The following is a 20,133-nucleotide window of genomic DNA, read 5'->3' on the forward strand; positions in this document are numbered from 1 at the left end:
GGTTCTGCCCTATTCAGGTTCAAGTGTCAACTCCTCCCACCACTCTAGCTCAGGAAGACCCATTAGGATATGCAGGGCACACATCAGCTCCCTTTGTGTGACATTCTATAGTGAATTCACAAACAGCCCAACTGTCATCCTGACCCAGATGTGTATTCCACAGACAGGCAAAGGCACAGAATGGTTAGACAAGAAAATATCCACTTTCAAAAAGTGGCATTTCCAAACTTACAATTTAAAAACCAACTTCAGCAAAAGATGTATTTTTTAATTGTGAGTTCAGAGACCCCAAGCTCCATATCTCTATTTGCTCCCAATAGAAAATTACACTTAAAAGATATTTCGAGGCAATCTCCATGTTACCCTATGGGACGGATAGTCTTTGCAAAAGCGAAAACCGAATTTAGCAGTATTTCACTATTGGGACATGTAAAACATGGCAGGACGTGTCCTGCCTTTTAAATACACTGTACTCTGCCCATGGAGCTGCCTTGGGCCTACCTTAGGGGTGACTTACATATAGCAAAAGGGAACCTGGTAAGTGGGTGCACTTACCATGTCGAAATGGCAGTTTAAAACTGCCCACACAGAGACTTCAGTGGTAGATCTAAGAAGTGTTTACAGGGCTAATGCGGTAGGTGGCACAATCAGTGCTGCAGGCCCATTAACAGCATTTGATTCACAGGCCATGGGCACACATGGTTCGCTGTACTAAGGACTTACTAGTAAATCAAATATGCCAATCATGGATAAACCAATCACCAATACAATTTAAATAGAGAGCACTTGATCTTTAGCACTGGTCAGCAGTGGTAAAGTGCCCAGAGTCCTAAAACCAGCAAAAACAAAATGCAGCACAGTCAAAAACAGGAGGTCAGAGGCAAATAGTTTTGGTATAACCTTGCAAAAAGGGCCATTTCCAACTATGATCTGCTGAAGTAAAAAAAAATCCCTGACATTCACAGAGAAAAACCTTTAAAAAAACGTAAGTTAATGATTCATACCTCGTCTAGGAAAAGTTATAAAGGCTGTGGCGACAGTGCATAAAACCTATTGCAGTAGTAGTCTGTTTGACACATGCAGTACTGTGTAAAGAAAATCTTCTGGCAACCAGAGCTAGACCTGCATATTAGGAAACCATGAGTTGGCTGACGCCCTGGGAGATAGAAAGCTTTGGGCCAAACATCATACCACCCTGGGTAGCATTTCAGAGGCACCAGCCTGTGCCCATTTTCCCTGTAGACCTGCCAGTCTCTATATACTAATGGCAAGAGGGAGAGGGCATAGCCTGCAATGGCTTAAGTTGGACATTACAAGTAGAATTCTGAATGTTTTGTAGACGTAGCTGTAGGCAGCACTGCACTTTGTAAATAACAATATCTTCTTTTCTTCTTTCAGATAAGCCTGAAGTGGTCCACTGCATGCCCCTGACCCCATCTCCAGAGGTCAACGTGTGGGACATCTCCAATTTCACGCTTCTGGATGGACAGCTTATTTTGACCAACAGAGATGAGGAGGTAAGATAGGGGCCAGTAGCAAGACAGCACACAGAATGCTCATTCAGGCCATTCAGAACAGGGTGGTGATATCTATTCTTTATCTCTTTGGTCATGGAAATAATAACTGTGTCCCACAAGTCCGAGGATGACCTAAATAGTTTGGGGGTATGGGTTGGCATGTGCCGGTCAGAGAAAAAGCTGTCTCTTCACTATCCATGTTGTGCTAGCATCTGCATAAATCGTTGCCTGATTGGGGGTCATGGTATGCAAGTTCATGCATAGACAAATCTTAATATAGCATTGTTCGGGAGAAGCTTGAACTAAAGATCAGCTAACAGGGGCGTAAGCTTTTTTTGGGGGGGGAGTGTAGGGTGTAATAGCCAGTGCTTAATTTGTGCTTGTTATTTCCAGTGCTTAGAACCAGCACTTATTTTTCAGGGCTGGGGCTTATTCTTCTGCCTCATGCATTTGCTGCGAACAAAAGACATATATGGGAAAGACAGAGGAAGAGAAAAACGAAAAAGCGTCACAAAGGGAGAAAGCAGGAAGCTGCAAGAGTGAGCTGTAAGGGCAGAGAGTGGCTTTAAATGGATTGAAGAGGCCCGAGGTGCCTACTGATTAGGCCGCCTCAGTATTCCATGTTCCCCCATTTAATTGCAGCAGCCGCAGGTTTAAGAGGAGGACTTTGAGCACCGGCACGTTTTTATTTACAAATTAAGCATTGGTTATACCCCCCTTGTAAATATATTTAATGATAAATAGTTGAGAACAGGTGCTTTCAGTCGGGTATGGTAAGGTGTTTGTCGGATTTCAAGAAGAAATGTCCACACAGACAAAAATGCACACACGCGCTCTTTCCCCCTTTCTGTTTGGAAAGACTTAAAAAATGTTGGTTATTTCACAAAATATATTTTCTCTTTTTTAGTACCCCTTTCAATCGTATTCCTCTCTTTTTCCACTGCCCTTTAAGCCCCGCTCATGCACCCCGCTTGTGGTATAATGTATTTTAACATTATGTGCCCGTGTGATTGTTGGGAAATCTGAAGTTCAGAAACACATCCCTACAGTCTTACTGACCAAGCTACGCCCTGTCAGCTGCTCTCGTAGCTTGGTCAGGGCTATCTAAAGACTGAACACAACACAATACGAGATGGCAAACCTTTACATCGTATGTCCTATAGAGTGCTTTAGGCATCAATGATTTTTTAAACCATTTTTATTATTTTCGGTATTATGCATACATTTACATTCGCAATGTGTTGCTAAGCATTTCAGTTGGATTTATGCATATCAGTACTTTACAGGCACTATATTTATAATATGTTAACTAGCAGTCAACGTTAGCCTTCTATTATGACACCATCATTTGCCTTGGGGACTGGAACTGTCTACCTCAGAAAGTCGCTAGCCCAGCCATCCCCAGAGGCAGGGACGTAGAAAGCACGCCAGCATACCTGGCAAACTTTCACCTTAAAACAACTTAGCACAATGGGTAAACACAGTTGCGTATTATCTGTTAGCCACTATGTCCTCTTTTCATTGATATTCATCTAAATCTGTGTTATGACGCAAGAGCCTGTGTATGATATTCTTCTCTAGCTCTACATGGATCTCTCCATGGCCTATAGTGCACGGCTTCCCTGCAGTTACATCAAACATGCCACCAATAGTGGCAGGCAAAACCTCAAATCCTTGTTTCGTCATCAACTGCTTTGTATACTGGTGCTTGATTAAGAGATGCTATACTGAAATTAAATAATAATCAGCTACAGTCGGGGCCGTTAGTGGACCTGTAGCCGTTTTACAGCTCGGAAAGTGCAGCTTAACTTCCATTGGAAGCAGCTATTGCTATCTTTTATTTCCACCATCTGCTGTACGCTGATTGGTTGCTTGAACTGCAACGACCATGTTCTTGATAGTACAAGCACCCGCTAGGAGCCGATTGGTAACTCGGACTACGCCTGTCCTTTTCCTGAAAGTGCGAGCATCCCAGGAAGTTCATTGGTTGTTTGAACCACAGGAGCTATTTTCTTGTTAATGTGTGCTGGAGTCTGAGTGGTTATTTAGAACACGCTAGCTATTGTCTTACTATTACACTTTCAGTATCAGCCCGCAGCTCAGCTGGTATCTACGTGTTGTATTTGTGATCCTGGAGTTTCAGTGCCTGTCCAAACTAGAGCAGCCTTTAGGATAGGGTGCCCAACTTTCCAGTGTCACTTCTCGGGGCTCACTGCATGTGTGGAGACACATTGGACATGCGCAGCCGTTGTGTGCCTGTTGACATCGAAAACAGAAAACATTTATTGAGGAGCGAGGCGGCGGACAATGAGTCATGTAGCTTTTTGTAAATTCCCTTCTCATAAATCAGGCCATCTTAAAATAAATATCTCGACTGAAGATTGAGCTTATTGAGTTTGATTACTATTGATAATGTTACCCCTTTAGCACATCATGGAGTAAGCCCTGACTGCTCCTTTTGCAACTTTTGAGTAAATGAATAACTCTGGTATCCAAATGGAAAATGGATTGAAATAGTCTTTAGCTTTTAAATAACACTGGTAAAGATTAGTATCAACCACACATGCTGCACAGAATCAATGTAAACGTTGCTAGTAAGAATGTCCTTAAAAAATACATTGAATATGACCTGGGGAAGGGAAGAAATGCCTAGTCTAATGATATATTCACCAAAATGCAACATGGTGGCAAATGTATAACGTTTGCAGCAAGCAGTAGATACTACCCACCAAGCTATTTGATCCTTGGCAAATCAGGTGTTTCTGTCCTCAGATATGACAATATGTTAGGACTTTGAAACAGGCTTGATGGAAGAAATGAAAATCAAGGGCATACTTTCAGGACAGGTCCTCAGCACTGGATTCTTTAACTTATTCTGGGCATATTCAGAGCTCATTTATCAGCAGATGGATGGATTTGCATTTCAATTGATGAACTAGCCTCTGTAGCTGCGTTGTTCAGAACCTGTTTTGTACCTCCTAGCCACCAATAACAACCTCTTTCACAGCTCATAAAAAGCTACAAAAGTGAGAGTTGTTTTTCTTTTGAGAGGGTTAAATGGGTCAGGGAATCAAAGTGCAGGACTATGGGTACCCCCGGGTGCCTTTGTGTGGGCAGCATGAGAGAAGGCAAGGATTACAAGACAAATAAAGGATACAAAATATTTTGGACCTGATTTAAAGTTTAGTGCACAGAGTAGTGCCTGTCGGGATGGCAGAGGACATGTCTTCCACCTGTCAAATGTTTGAATGACCATCAGCCCTATAGTCATCTCTGTACACCAAAAGGAACCTCTGTCATGGAAGTTCTTTTCACTGAACTAAAAATGTGGCGTACAGCCCAACATCAAAATGTAACATTTTGTTTTTTTTCACGTTACACAATTAACAGGCTCACCACTAAGCACTATGGTGGTCTAGCTGGGGCCAAGGAAAGGGGGGTCCAAAAATGTGTTTTCCCCATGCATTTTCCCATAAAGAATTTAGATACAGCTTCAGCCCGAACCACTGAATGGAATTCCACTAAATTTAGCAGAAAGATTGATCTAGTTCCAGAAAGAGTGCTTTTTATAATTTGGTGTATATCTGTTCCGTGGTTTTGGAGTTATTAAAAAAGATGTATGCAAATCTAGAGACGTGGATCCACCACAGGTGCAAACAGCAGTGCTTTGATTGGCTGCCCACAACCTGAGAGTAAAGTTGCAGCCTTCATTTTGTGTATAGGACTTGGTTCCCGGGGGGTCAGGGGAGAAATACAATTTAAAAGTGATGGGCCTGATGGAGAGGTCCGTGAGAGACCCCTCATGGGCAAGAAATTGTCCTAAAACATTTTTTTTTAGCACGTGAGGATTCGCAGATCAACAGCGGCGATCAGGGCGACGCCCCTGTGTGCTCCATGGTTGATCCGCAGCTCCAGACCCCAACTAAAAAACACCTGCATTCACTCATAAACACACACAATCACCACTCACACACCTACACAACTATTCACACACCCACTCACACACCCATACAGCCACCCACACACCCAATCACAGACCCACAAAACCACTCACACACTCACTCACAGACCCAAACAACCATTCACACACCTATTCACACACAACCACTTACACACCCACACAGCCGCTCAAACACCCATACAGCCACCCACATTCACAAGCCAACAAATCCACTCACACACGCACTCACAGACCCCCACAGCCACTCTCAGACCCACTCACACACACATTTACACACCCACACAACCACTCACACATCCACATAACCACTCAGACACCCACTCACACAACCATGCAGGGACTCTCACACCCACAAAACCACTCACACACCCACTCACAGCCACACAAAACTACTCACACAGCCACTCACAGACCACAGGGACACTCACACACTAACTCACAAACCCACTCACACACCCACACAACCACTCACACACCCATACAGCCACTCACACACCTAATTACAGACCCAGTCACACACCCACCCACTTGCGCACCCACACAACCACTTACATACTCACTCACACACCCATCCAGCCACTCACGCACTGACTCACACCCCACAAAACTCACAGACTTACACAGCAACTCACATACCCACTCACACCCACATAACCACTCACACACTTACTGACACGACCACCCGCAGGCCCACTAAACACTCACACACCCACACAGCCACTCACACACTGACTCACAGACCCACAAAACCAGTCACACAACTGTATGGCCACTCACACACCAACTCACAGACCCACAAAACCACTCACACACCCACGCAAAGATCCACAAAACACTTACACACTGACTCACACACCAACTTACACACCCACACAACCACTCCCACATACATCCATACAGCTACTCTCATACGCACAAAACCACTCACACACCTACTCACAGATCCACACAGCTACCTACTCACACATTCACACACTCATTTACACACCCACACAACCACTCACACACCCACTCAAACACACATACAACCATTCACACACCCACTTACAGACCCACAAAGCCACTCACAGACCCACTGGCAGACAGTCACACATACCCACTCACACCCACATAACCACTCACACACCTACTGACACACCCACTTGCAGCCCCACAAAACCACTCACACACCCTATCAGAGACCCACATAGCCACTCACACACTCACTCACAAACCAGCTCACACAACTGCTTACACACCCACATAACCACTCACACCCCCACTCGTAGACCTACACACCCACTCACACACCCATACAGCCACTCACACACTCACAGACCCACAAAACCACTCACACACCTACTCACAGACCCACACAGCCACTTAGACACCCACTCACACACCCACTCACATACCTACTTACAAACCCACACAACCACTCAGACACCCATACAGACACTCACCCCCCCACTTACAAACCTACAAAACTACTCACACACCCACACAGCCATTCACACACACCCTCACACACCAACTTACACACCAAGCACACTCTCTGCTTCCTGCCCTTCATCAGTGGTCATGAGGAAGCTCATGTCAGCCCTGTCAAAATAAGGTTTTAGGCGGTTCACATGAAACACCCTGTGGGGGCTTCTTAGAGTGCCCAGGTAAGCCAAATAGGTGACCTCACCTTTCTTCTCCACAATTGTGTGAGGGTCACTCCACTTGTCCTGGAGTGTTCTTGGGGCCGCAGGCTCCAAAACCCACACTTTCTGTCCTGGCTGGTAAACAGGCAGCAGAACCTTTTGGTCATGCTATTGCTTTTGCAGCTCCTGGCTGACCTCATGGTTTTTGGTAGCCTTCTTCAGGTACTCTGCCACACGAGAACGCAGAACTAGTACATAGTTAACAGTGTCTTGTTTGCGGGGTTTGAGAGGTTGCTCCCATCTTTCCTTCACAAGACAAAGAGGACCCCTAACTGGATGCCCATACAGAAGCTCAAATGGGTTCGGTGGAACCTCTCTGTAGGCAAAAGGAAGGCAAGGTAGCTTTTCTGAGAGTCCCATGATCATACATTTAAGGGTTTTGTTGAATCTTCAATCAACCCATTTCCTTATGGATGATAAGGAGTGGTGAAATTGTAGGTTACATCACATTCCTTCCACATTGCTTTGAGGTATTTAGACATGACGTTTTCACCTCTGTCAGATACAACCACCTTAGGGAAGCCCACCCTGGAAAAGTCTTGGCCACTGCAGGAGCTGTAGTTGCCCTAAGAGGAATTACTTCTGGGTACCTGGTGGCATGGTCCACCACCACCTGAATAAATCTTTTCCCAGAGGATGGAGGAGGATCAAGGGGATCCACAATGTCAATCCCTACCCTCTGAAAGGGAACTCCAACCACAGGTAGTGGGTTTAGGGGGCCTTTGTAGAGCCACCTTACTTGCTACTGGCTTGGCAGGTGACACAGGAGCGACAAAACTCCTTGGTGTCTTCACACATATGGGGCCAGTGAAATTGTGGGACAAGTCTATCCCAAGTCTTGCTTTTCCCAAGATGTCCTGCAAGGGGAATGCCATGTGCCAGGGTCAATAAGAACTCCCTAAGCTTCTGAGGTATGACCAGCCTCCTGGTGGTACCAGGCTTGGGGAGTAAATTAGATCATTCTCCCAGTAGATCCTGTGGAATCCCCGGACATCCCCTGCCTCTTCTGCAGCAGCTTGCTGTCTGAGGCCTTCAAGAGGGAGGCAGGATTTCTGCTCAAAACTCAATTCCTCCCTAAAGGGTCCCCCTGCACCCAAGGGCTCTGCCATGTCGGCCCAAGCCCCTCTTATCAGGTTCCTCACAAGGAGCAAGATAATCTCCCTGGGGAGACTAATCCTCACATGAGGTCTGGGTAGAGGGTAACTTTTTCCCCTTCCTACCTCTCTTCTTGGGAGCTGTCTGGGCAATTGTTCCAGGCTCCAGTGCTCCTTGTTCTCCCTGATTTCTGACCTGTGCTCTAGTTGCCACAAAAACAATCTCTGGGATGCCCAGCATTGCTTCATGGGCCTGTAACTCCACTTCAGCCCAGGCTGAGGTCTCAAAAACATTGCCAATAAGACACTCTACAGGAATAGATGAGTACCTAAGTGCCATACACTAGGGATTTACCTGGGTGCACCAGTATGCCAATTGTGTTGTTACCATACAAACAAATTTAGAGGAGAGAGCATTGACACTGGGGTCCTGGTTAGCAGGGGCTCTGTGTCCTACAGTCTAAACACACTGGCACCAGGCAAAAAGTGGGGGCAACTATGCTAGAAAGCTGCTACTTTCCTACAGGGACATTATAGTTAGGTTCCGATTTCACACACACAGAACCATTAAAATTCAGCAGTTATAGTTACCTGATCTAACTGTAACATACCCCCACATAATGCACTGCTTATGATTTCTCAGATTACATCACTCTTGACACTGCCAATGACATCATTGAGGACATTACTAATGACATTACTGATGACATCATTCAACAAGTAAACGTCCATATACTTCATAAAATACCATAAAAATGTTTTTAAAATAAGAAAGGGAGGCATTTGAGAGACGTACAGAAGAGAGCTCACTATAACCTTGTCAGCTACTACGCCCACTTATCACCCAGGAGAGAGTTCTCAGTGGACAGCCCTGTCTCTTCTAAACTACTATTTTAAACACTAATAACCAAAGTAAGATGTCTAACCATACTGGCTAGTCTATCGCAAATCACAACCCCATTTTCCAACCTGGATTTTTTTTTAGTGCAGACGTCAGTTTTACAAAACCACTACAACACACACCCATTAGAGAGGACTAAGCGGACAGGCCACTGTGTCTCAAACCACTAGTAAAATTATTCTTTATCCTGGAGAAAGGTGTCAGCAGAGAGGTCAGTCTGTTGTAAATCACTAATAGACTGAGCTGTCACCCTGGAGAGAGGTCTTAGTAAACAGATTAATTTAGTGCAAACTACTACCACACTCATTCATCACAAAGGAGAAGGGTCTAAACAAAGTGTTCAGTATGTCGTAAAAAACACAATTATACTCAGCCATCACTGTGGAGTGAAGTCTCAATGAACAGCTTAGACTGCTGCAAAGCACTACCATGCACACACATCAGCAGGGAACATGTGCCAGAATAGAGGCTAGTTCACTCCTAAATACTACACCTGCTTTAAAAACAGGATCATAGTTTAGGTGATATATATATTTAGACATACTAACACTCAGTAGTACAGAAAGAATAGTAATTTAACCAGTGCAGTAGTTCAGTATATATCTTTCAGTGTCAGAAACTTTTACGAAACACTCACACTCACTGGATGATTTGAGATGTCATCAGTGATGTCACCGATCATGTCTTGAGTGGTTTAATATGTGAGGTCATAAGCAGTACGTTGTGGGGGGCATTAGTTATAGTTAGCACAACTAACTATAACTGTAGAATTTCTATGGTTTTGTGTGTGTAAAATCTGAACCTAACAATAACGCTCCTATAACCTTTGCAGTTTGACTAATATTCACAAAGCTTCCCAACAAAGGTTAATCCATCTCAGCTCCTTTCTGAAACATTTTGGGCTGATCTGTCAAGCAGGGGCTACAAAAAAGGGGTGTTCCAAAACACAATTTCCCCATGCAATTTCCAAAGGGATTTTGGAACAGTGCTACTGCCAAAATGGCTTACACCAAATTTGGCAAAAAGCTAGATTTTTACCCAGAAAGTGTGCAATCTGATTAACTGAGGGGACTTTTTCTCCTTTCGGATGCCTTGCTCCCGCAGGAGCGGGGGGCTCCTGCGAGTCCCAAGGGAGCTCAAACTCCGATTGGCTGACCACAACATGAATTAAAATGCTGCATTTAAAGCAATAAGGCATAAGGGTGCAGGCAGGGTACCCTGACCCCTTGGACCTTGTGCGGGGTCCCGGTGTAACACACCAGGTCAAATTAGTAAAAATATGTATTTTTGGGTAACTACAATCTCACATAGCTATCACGGGTGCCAGAGTGACCCACTTACTCCTGTGAGAGTCCATACAAGAGCATGTCGTGGCTGCTGCGAAAGTCCCGCTGTATCTGAAAGCTATTAAAAAAAAGTGGGTCCGGGAAGCCAGGTTCCAAATAGATACATATTATGACCACTCCAAGGCATCTCACAGTGACAAGTAGCTACGAGATGATAGTAACAAAGTCCATCCCAGCAGATCTCCTCGTAACATTTTTCCTCGAATCTGTGCTTGCTCAGCACCATAAACACTAAACAAAAGTTCTCAGAATGGGCAATCCAGTGCAATAACCAGAAAGTGGACTATGAACTCAAGAAATACCACAAAGGTGGGTGCTCAAAAATGTAAACTGCTTGTCTCTCTCTCTCTCTCACACTCTTCTTCATCCATCTCAATGCTAAGCTCCACGCCATATCACTTGATTACTACACCTTGGTGGTCAAAATGCACGACATGGAAACACTTTACACGCAGAATCAAATCAAAGACAACACCCTCCTAATCACACACCCTACACGGAGTAGCATGCTGCCAGTGTAGGCAAGCACTTCCGCGCCCCATATAAGGGTTGTAAGTATTATATAAATGCTGCAATGCAATACGATACAAATATTGTAAATTACTACAGGCATCTAGGGTAAATTACCCCGCACCTGCACAGTAATAAAAATTACAGGTTGGTGCTAATCAACCCTAAGGTTTAGCTTCCACAAGCCTCATTCTTGTGTAGCATATTTTATAAATAATTTTTGTGGGGCAAATCACTCAGATAAATGTATTCCTTGATTAACACTACAAGCCCTCTAACTGTACATGCATTATCCTTAGTCAGGGAGCTTAAAAGTAATCAATTCCCTTGTAGTCTACAAATCACTCTAAATACATCGTTATTCATTATATGCATTTCTCCAACAAAATGTTTAAAACAAGAATCAGCCCAGCCAATACGGTTCTTTCACAGCTGGCATTTCATCAGAGTTTACAGTTTTATATTTTTCAAGAACTACAATTACCACATTTTAATGGTGATGTATACTAAAACGATGAACAGAACCAAACCCTTGTTGCGAATTTCAAAGCTCATAACATTCTTCCTTGCAGCTCAGTTGCTGGAGGGCACGGGCTGCTTGCACTGAGCAGCTTTGCGACCTGAACATAGCTGAAAAGATTTCCACGACTTTGCATGATGAACTGCTCCAGTGCTGGTGCAAGCGTCCCATGCCTTCCAGCAGTTGCATTGATCTGTTCAGGGTTTGAGTCTACAGCAGTGAATTGTGGTAATCATAGTTCTTGAAAAATACAAAACTGTAAACCCTGATAAAGTTCCGTTGCCTAGGCTGATTCCTTGTTTGAAAAGAATTGTATCAAGAATACAAATATTCAAAGACTGGATGTAGATGGATTCGAGGTGATTTGTGGATTGCCAGGGAATTGATTAGTCTTAAGCTCTTTTACTAAAGATCATGTATGAACAGATGGAGCACCTCTACTACTAATCAAAGAATAAATGAACATGAGTACTTCGCCCTACAGAGATTCTTAAACAAAACAATACAATAGAATACAATACAATGTGGAGATACCAAGGAATGTAAGTGTGTCCCTTACCTCAGCTCTTTGTCAATACCCATTTCATGGCAGTTGCACCCTCACTCCCATGCAGGGTTTGCAAGTCTTTTCTTAAGTGCAGAAACCGTCTCAACTAGCCTAGCTTCTATTTATTGAGACCTATGCACACGCTTCAACTCCAGCTTTATTTCAAACATTCTAGTTAAAGCCGTAGCGTTTGGTTCCCTCTCCTTAGCATAACTGTAAGAATACGTATGTCTGGAACTCCACTCCAACCAAACAAATACGATCCTTCAACTGGAGCAGTGCAGCGTAAACCTGCAGACTTGGTGTCCTGAACTCCTCAACCATTGACTCAATGAACCCGGGGCTGTTCACTAAACCGACTATCCCTGGAAATGTGCGTACAGCGATAATTGACTCCGAGGAGGGCAAACCCTAACCCACTGCCTGGAACTTTATATTATATGACTCTTAACCTGGAGCTGTTTGCTAACACTGATCTTCTGAAGCTGTGCACACCTTGACTCCTGGCCTGGGCTCTTGAATTCTATGCCCCAGGGCTGGAGGTGCAACTATTATCCCCCCTGACCTCTTATCGGGAGGTGTACTTTTACATCCATCTAACCGGGAGCCTGTTTATCACAAACTGGGTGTCCCTCATAGAGCTGCAGGGATCGGATTTCTAACCCCCTGGTGCAAGGACTTAGATCAACACACCAACATTAATTATAAGTCCAGTTAGACCGTGACCAATACACAACCCACTAAGCACTACTGTGGAGGGAATGATCTCTGCTCACAATTAGTCCCTCTAGATTTTTAGTATCTGATCACCAATTTTATGTCATGTTTATAAGTTTGGCTACCTTGAAGTCCCATCTAGAGAAAATAGGTATGCGATAAATACTTCTCGATTCACATGAAGGTATTCAACACTCACTGTAAGAGTCCTTTTTAACATGCCACCGACCATTACATCAACAATGAAAATGTCTGCCTAGACAGAAGACGAACATGATGCTAGCTCTTCTTTGTCTGTACAAAACTGCACACTTTCTAACAGAAAAAGATTAAAGAGACTTGTTCAAAGCACATAAAAGAAATTAGAAGACATTTAAACAGGCCCTGTCACAGTGTGCATGACAAACTCCAGTCCTTCCATTAGCCAAGCGACCGTCATGGTTATCATTCAGTAAGCTGTTGGTATACCTACAACACATAGAATTCATTCATAGGCTGATATAACAACACAAGCACTTTTAAAAAACATTTCAGTGTTCACATTTCTTGTGTTTCTTTAAATCTTTTCTAGAACACACACAGGACGCGGAATAGAACTGGGAGCTGCCTGTCGGGGTCCAGTCTGCAGCATGCCTGCTGCTTGGAGGAAGTTGGTGAGTGTGACCTTGAAGTAAGCGTGGCTACTTGAAAGATTTGTATAGCCCAAGTCGCTGAGGTTCAGGTCTTCAATAGGGCGGCACAGTGGGAGACCGTGGAAATAAATGCCCCTGGTCTGCAACTGTCAGATCTCACACTCTCTCTCCCAACTGCAGACAGGGCTTGTGTGCCCTGCCTGTGCAGACTGCAAGCTAGAAGGGTTCAGCTGGATCAGTGAGATCACATTCAAATAAATAAGAAGACGGGGGTCAATCAGTGGGGAGGGAAGCTACACGCACTAGAGTACCCCATCTCAGCCTGTCTTTTGAGCCTTCATCTGAAACTGTGTCCTGCCATCTTGAGAGACAGGTATGCCGACCCTGTCGCTCTCCAATATTCTGTGTTCCTACCAGAGCCACGGATCGATAGGAGCTCCGAAAGGCTGTTAGCAACCAGAAGCTAAGTATGGAACCTAGAAAGAGAGCCGATATTTCTCCACTTCCTGGCACAGAATGGACGTTCCTGCTCTATAGTTGGCATTCTTTCTTCTGGTACAGAAGTTATTACAAATTACCAGACATGTTGTTAATTGCCATTCCCGTCTATACCCTGCGGAGATGACAGTATTCACCTTGATGCCAAAGAATCGCTTGGCATTCCTTTGGTTCCTAGAGTCAGAGTCATTGTTGTAGTTATTTTCAGTGCCACGGCATGCCCCGGCTTCGTGCTACCTAATCATTTGTGTTCCCTTTCCAGATATTTCACATAATAAGTTGCTGCCACTCCTTATCCCACAGATCAGTGTTTCGCAGTTTCATCAGTTTCAGGCGTGCCACGCTAGTATTTCGGGCACGCTTGCTGTTAATATTTTGTTGGCATTTCCCTGATGACATGGTCATATAGATACTTTCCCCTTTTTCATGCAGTCTCGTGTGGGGTTTCATTTAGACTTTGGGACATTTCACAGATGATTTGGAGTTATTGTTTGGCGATGTAATAGGAAGTTCTCTAAAGCATATTTTGTTAATACAAGCTTACACTTGTTCAAACATAATTTTGGTAGAATGCCCACAATATACAGCAATTATTTCTAGTATCTGATCATCTAAACTATATTGTGCAGAGTTGTCATTCCTTTTTCACTGAAGTTGCTTTAAGATTCTCCGTCTTGGAGTGCCGTACCATAAAGGTAAACAAACCACATACCCAGCACCCTATTTTAGTACCCCTAAGACAGCTGAAATTGATAGAACCATGAGTTTGGTAAATAATTCTGATACCATACAGACCTGCAACAACCAGACCGACTATGACCTAAACACTGGACGGCTGTTTTGGATGAAAGAGTATTCCCCTGGGGTATGTTGCAGCAAGATATTCATCTTCTTACATGGCTGCTGACTTCACGTCATGTCGTCCTACATTTGAGGTTCCCATTCCATGATATGCCCTGTTACTAAGATTTTGCCAGTGCCTACTGTTCCAACATGGCTGCTCCCATCACATGTCGCCATAGAAAACTACAGATATTTGAGTATCCTGTAACGCGCAAAATGAGTTTCAGTTACATGAAGGCCTTTAATTAATTATACCTACTTGTCACCCAGACAGCAACTGGTCATTCATCTAGCTGCCAACGTATCCTCTCCTTGTACCCTAGCAGACCAGCTCCATGTCTGTTCATAGGGCTGCTCGCAATGTGGACCAACAGGCAACTTCTTATCAGTCGTTAGGAGTCTTCGGGCGAACCTGCTAGACGTTGTTATTGTAAAATGAAAAATATTGAAATGTAAACCCTATTGATGCAGCTCCGTCTACTTTTGGGTAAATATTATGAGCAACTCGGAGCTAGAGTTTAAGGCAAACGCACCCTGTATCTTAATAACGTGGGACGACCATCCATTTTCTGTATCAACTGCTGTAATGTTATCTGTATTAAAATGTTGCTGCAATTTCTATATCCGTTTGAAGCACTGCATGGAAATGTTTCTGTTAGACTGTTCCATCTTCTTGAGCCAGCGATTTCAAGTTTTACTAGGGGTGTAAGATGATTGCAATTACTGCAAAATAGCTATAACTCCCAATTACCTGCTTTTAAACTAGGAGACTTATTATTTGAGGTCTGGAGCAATAAGTTTTCGGCTATTGTTGGATACGACTGGGCAATCACAATAAAGTGTTCAATGACTAGAGCTCTAGGTACATATTCCATCATTTGAGCTCGCCTTTGTTTTCTCGCAGTTCAAATATGAGACTGGGCTCCCAGTGGTGAAGGTATGGTCTGACGTGTGTAGCTGTTATGGCCGATAGAAAGGTCAATTGTATACCTCCTACCCTGTTTCCAGGCCCATACCAGGCGTTGGCAATGATGCAAAAAATCAGTAACGAAGCGAGTTGAACAATGCTAGAAACCACTTCCTCTGAAGAAGCCGTTAGCTCTAAGAGAGTCCACTCCCTAACTACAGGGAAACGGGCACAGCGAGCTTCAGATAAACACACACCAGCAGAAGCAACACGCATTGCCAATAGGTCTCTCCTATACATGTGTTATTGGCTTGGCAATGTGTTTTTGCCAAGTGGTACGCCAGTATGGCTGCTGTTCAACAGGGCTAAAAGTTAGTGGTGTGGAGTGTCACAGAATGGACTGGGGGAGTAGTGTCATAGGGTGGATTTGTTGGCATACAGTGTCATAAGGGAAGTAGATTTGAGTAGAGGGGAGTAGAGCTCAGTAACAGAGTGTCATAGAGTGCAGTGTCGTAGAGTGGTGTGGAGTGTTGTGGAGAGGGGTGGAATAGAGTGGATTGAAGTAGTGGGCTGGATTGGATTGGAGTTGAGTGGGGTGGATTAGATTGTGGTAGAGTGTGGGATTGGAGTGGGGTAAACAAATGGGGTGAGGTAGATTGGATTGGGATGGACTGGAGTGTGCCTGATTAGATTAGATTGGGCGGGTGGATTGAATTGGAGTGATAGGACTGGCATGGGGTGGGGTGGATTGGATTTGGGTTGGGTGGAATGATTTGAGTGGGTTGGTTTGGAGTGGGGTGAATTTGAGTGGGTTTGAGTTGAGTGGGCAGATTAGATTTAATTGGAGTGGGGTTGACTGAAATGGAGTGGGGTGGATAGGATTGATTGGATTGAAGTGTGGTGGAGTGAACCAGAGTGGTGTGGATTAGATTTAAGGGGGGATGGATTGGACTGGACTGTTGTGGACTGGATTGGAGTGGGGTGGGTGGACTGAACTGGAGTGGATTGGACTGGGGTGGAGTGGGGTGGATTGGAGTGGAGTGGACTGGATAGGGTGGACTGGATTAGAGTATGGTGGATTGAAATGGAGTGGGCTGGATTGGATTGGAGTGGGGTGGACTGGACTGGATTGGATTAGAGTGGTGTGGGGTGCGGTCAGGTGGGGCAGATTGGATTGAATTGGGGTGGCTAGGATTGGAATGGGGCAGATTGGATTGGGGTGGGGCGCAGAGGGATTGGATTGTAGTGGGGTGGATTGTAGTGGGATGGACTGGAGTGTGGTGGACTGAAGTGGGGTGAATTGAATTGGAGTGGGGGGATTGGATTGGAGTAGGGTGGACTAGTGTGGAGTGAATTGGATTGGTGTGAGAGGATTGGACTGGAGTAGAATGGATTAAAGTATTCTGGCATGAAGTGGATTGGATTGGAATCCAGTGGATTAAGGTGGACTGGAGTGGTGTGAATAAAGGTGAATTAGATTGGAGTGGGTGGGTGGACTGGGTTGCAGTGGACTGGAGTGGGGTGGATTGGATTGGAATGGGGTGTGATGGATTTGAGTGGGTGGATTGGAACGGGGTGGGCTGGATTGGAATGGTGTGGATTGGACTGAAGTGGGGTGGGTTGGACTGGAGTAGGGTGGATTCGAGTGAGGTGGGTTGGACAGGAGTGGGGTGGATTGGATTGGAGAGGGGTGGATTATGGTGGATTGGGGTGGAGTGGTGTGAGTGTATTGTATTGGTGTGAGGTGGACTGGATTGGAGTGGGGTAGATTGGATTGGGCTGGATTGGTGTGGGTGAATTGGATTGGAGTGGGGTGGGGTGGATTGTGGTGGATTGGAGTGGGGTGATTTGGGATGTAGTGGGGAGGATTGAATTGGGATGAGGTGGATTGATTGGAGTGGGGCAGTTTGGAGTGGGGCAGATTGAAGTGGGGAAGATTGTTTTGGTCCGGAGTGGGGCAGACTGGAGTGGGGGACATTGTTTTGGATTTCAGTGGGCAAATTGGAGTGGGACAGATTGTTTTGGAGTAGGGCAGATTGTTTTTTAAAGGAGTTGGGCAGACTGGAGTGGGGCCGATTGTCTTGGATTGGAGCGGGGCAAACTGGAGTGGGGTAGATTGTTTTAGACTGGAGTGGGGCAGATTGGACTGAGGCAGATTGTTTTGTTTTGGCGTGGGGAAGATGGTGTTTGGGCACATTGTTTAGGAATGGAGTGGTGCAGATTGTTTTTTGGAGTGGGGCAGATTGCGTTGGATTAGAGTGCGGCAGATTGGACCGGGGCAGATTAGAGTGGGGCAGATTATTTTAGATTAGAGTGGGGCAGATTGTTTTGGATTGGAGTGAGGTAAATTGTTTTCGATTGGCGTGGCGCAGATTGGAGTGGGGCAGAAGGTTTTGGATTGGAGTCGAGTAGATTGTTTGGATTAGCCTGGGGCAGATTGTTTTGTATTGGTGTGGGGAACATTGGAGCAGGGAAGATTGCCTTGGGTTGGAATGTGGCAGATTGTTTTGGATTGTTGTGGTGCATATTGTTTTTACTGGAGTGGGGCAGATTTTGTTTGACTGGAGCGGGGCACGTTTAAGTGGGACAGAGTGTTTTCGAATGGAGTGAGACAGATTGGGGTGGGTCAGATTGTTTTGGATTGGAGTGGGGCAGAGTGGAGTGGGGCACATTGTTTTGGACTGGAGTGGGTTAGATGTTTTGGATGGGAGTGGGGCAGATTGTTTTGTATTGGCATGGGGAAGGTTGGAGTGGGGCAGAGTGTTTTAGATTGGATTGGGGCAGAGTGGAGTGGGGCACATTGTTTTGGACTGGAGTGGGCTAGATATTTTGGATGGAAGTGGGGCAGATTGTTTTGTATTGGTGTGGGAAAGATTGGAGTGGGGCAGACGGTTTTGGATTAGAGTAGTGCAGGTTGTTTTTTTCTTTTGGAGTGGGGCGGACTGATATAGGTTGGAGTGGGGCAGATTGGATTTGGGGATAGTAGATTGGGGCACATTGTTTTAGATTGGAGTGGGGCATATTGTTTTAGATTGGAGTGGGGCAGATTGTTTTGGATTGGCGTGGGGCAGATTGGATTGGGGCAGACTGCTTTGGATTTGAGTAATGCAATTGTTTTTATTGAAGTGGGGCAGATTGTTTTGGATTGGACTGGGGCCGATTGATTTGAATTGTAGTGGGGCAGGTGTTTTGGGGTTGGAGTGAGGCAGATTTTTTGGATTGCAGTGAGGCAAATGTTTTGGACTGGAGTGGGGCGAATTGTTTTGGAGTGGGGCAGATTGTTGTGGATTGGAGTGTGGTAGATTGTTTTGGATTGATGTGGGGCAGATTGGAGTGAGGCAGATTGTTTATATTGGAATTGGGCAGATGTTTTGGAGTGGGGCAGATTGTTTTGGATTGGATTGGGGCAGATTGTTTTGGAGTGGGGGCAGTTGTAGTGAGGCAGATTGTTTTGGTTTAGAGTGGGGCAGATTGTTTTGGAGTGGGACAGATTGTTTTGCACTGGAGTGGGGCACATTGGAGTTGGGTAGATTGTTTTAGATTGAAGTTGGGCAGATTGTTTTTAGGTTGCTATGGGGCAGAATTTTTTGGATTGGCACGGGGTAGATTGTTTTGGATTGGAGTGGCATGGATTCTTTTTATTGGAGTGGGGCAGATTGTTTTGGATTGGAGTGGGGCAGACTTGATTGAGGAAGATTGTTTTAGATTACAGTGGGGCAGGTTGTTTTGGACGGGAGAGTGATAGATTGTTTTGGATTGGAGTGGAACAAAATGGAGTGGTAAAGATTGTTTTGGATTGGCATGGGGCAGATTGGAGAGGGGCAGGTTGTTTTGGATTGGAGTGAGCATATTGTTTTGGACTGGAGTGGGATGAATTGGAGTGGGGCAGATTGGAGGAGGTAGATTGTTTTAGATTGGAGTGGGGCGGATTATTTTGAATTGGCGTGGGACAGATTATATTGGATTGAAGTGATGCACACTGTTTTTACTGGAGTGAGGCAGATTGCTTTGGATTAGAGTGTGGCAAATTAGAGTGGAACAGATTGTTTTAAATGAAAGAGGGGCAGATTGTCTTGGATTGAAGTGAGACAGATTGTTTTGAATTGGAGTGGTGCAGATTGTTTTTACTGGAGTGGGGAAGACTTTTTTTTAATTGCATTAGGCATGTTGGAGTGGGATAGATTGGGGTGGGGCAGATTTTGTTCGATTGGAGATGGGCGGACTGGAATGAGACAGATTGTTTTGGATTGGAGAGAGGCAGTTTGGAGTGGGGCAGATTGTTTTGGACTGGAGTGGGGGAGATTGTTAGTATTGGACCGGGAAGATGTTTTGTATTGGCATGGGGAAGGTTGGTGTGGGGCAGATTGTTTTGGATTGGAGTGGTGCAGATTGTTTTTACTGGAGTGGGGCAGACTTTTGTGGATTGGGCACGTTGGAGTGGGACAGATTGGGGTG

At 44.9% G+C, this 20,133-nt stretch overlaps 1 protein-coding gene across 2 annotated transcripts in view; it reads left to right on the plus strand.

The window, feature by feature from the left end:
* The window catches only part of RASAL3 (RAS protein activator like 3), a 160,831-nt gene that overhangs the window by 25,393 nt on the left and 115,305 nt on the right, over window positions 1-20,133 (plus strand). For both annotated transcript variants that reach the window (XM_069231669.1, XM_069231670.1), the window contains exons 2-3: window positions 1,399-1,517; window positions 13,370-13,451. In XM_069231669.1, the coding sequence (XP_069087770.1) occupies window positions 1,399-1,517; window positions 13,370-13,451 (201 nt within the window). The remainder of the gene's footprint in view (window positions 1-1,398; window positions 1,518-13,369; window positions 13,452-20,133) is intronic.

Source organism: Pleurodeles waltl, chromosome 4_2 (genome assembly GCF_031143425.1).
Source record: "Pleurodeles waltl isolate 20211129_DDA chromosome 4_2, aPleWal1.hap1.20221129, whole genome shotgun sequence".
Lineage (NCBI taxonomy): Eukaryota > Metazoa > Chordata > Amphibia > Caudata > Salamandridae > Pleurodeles > Pleurodeles waltl.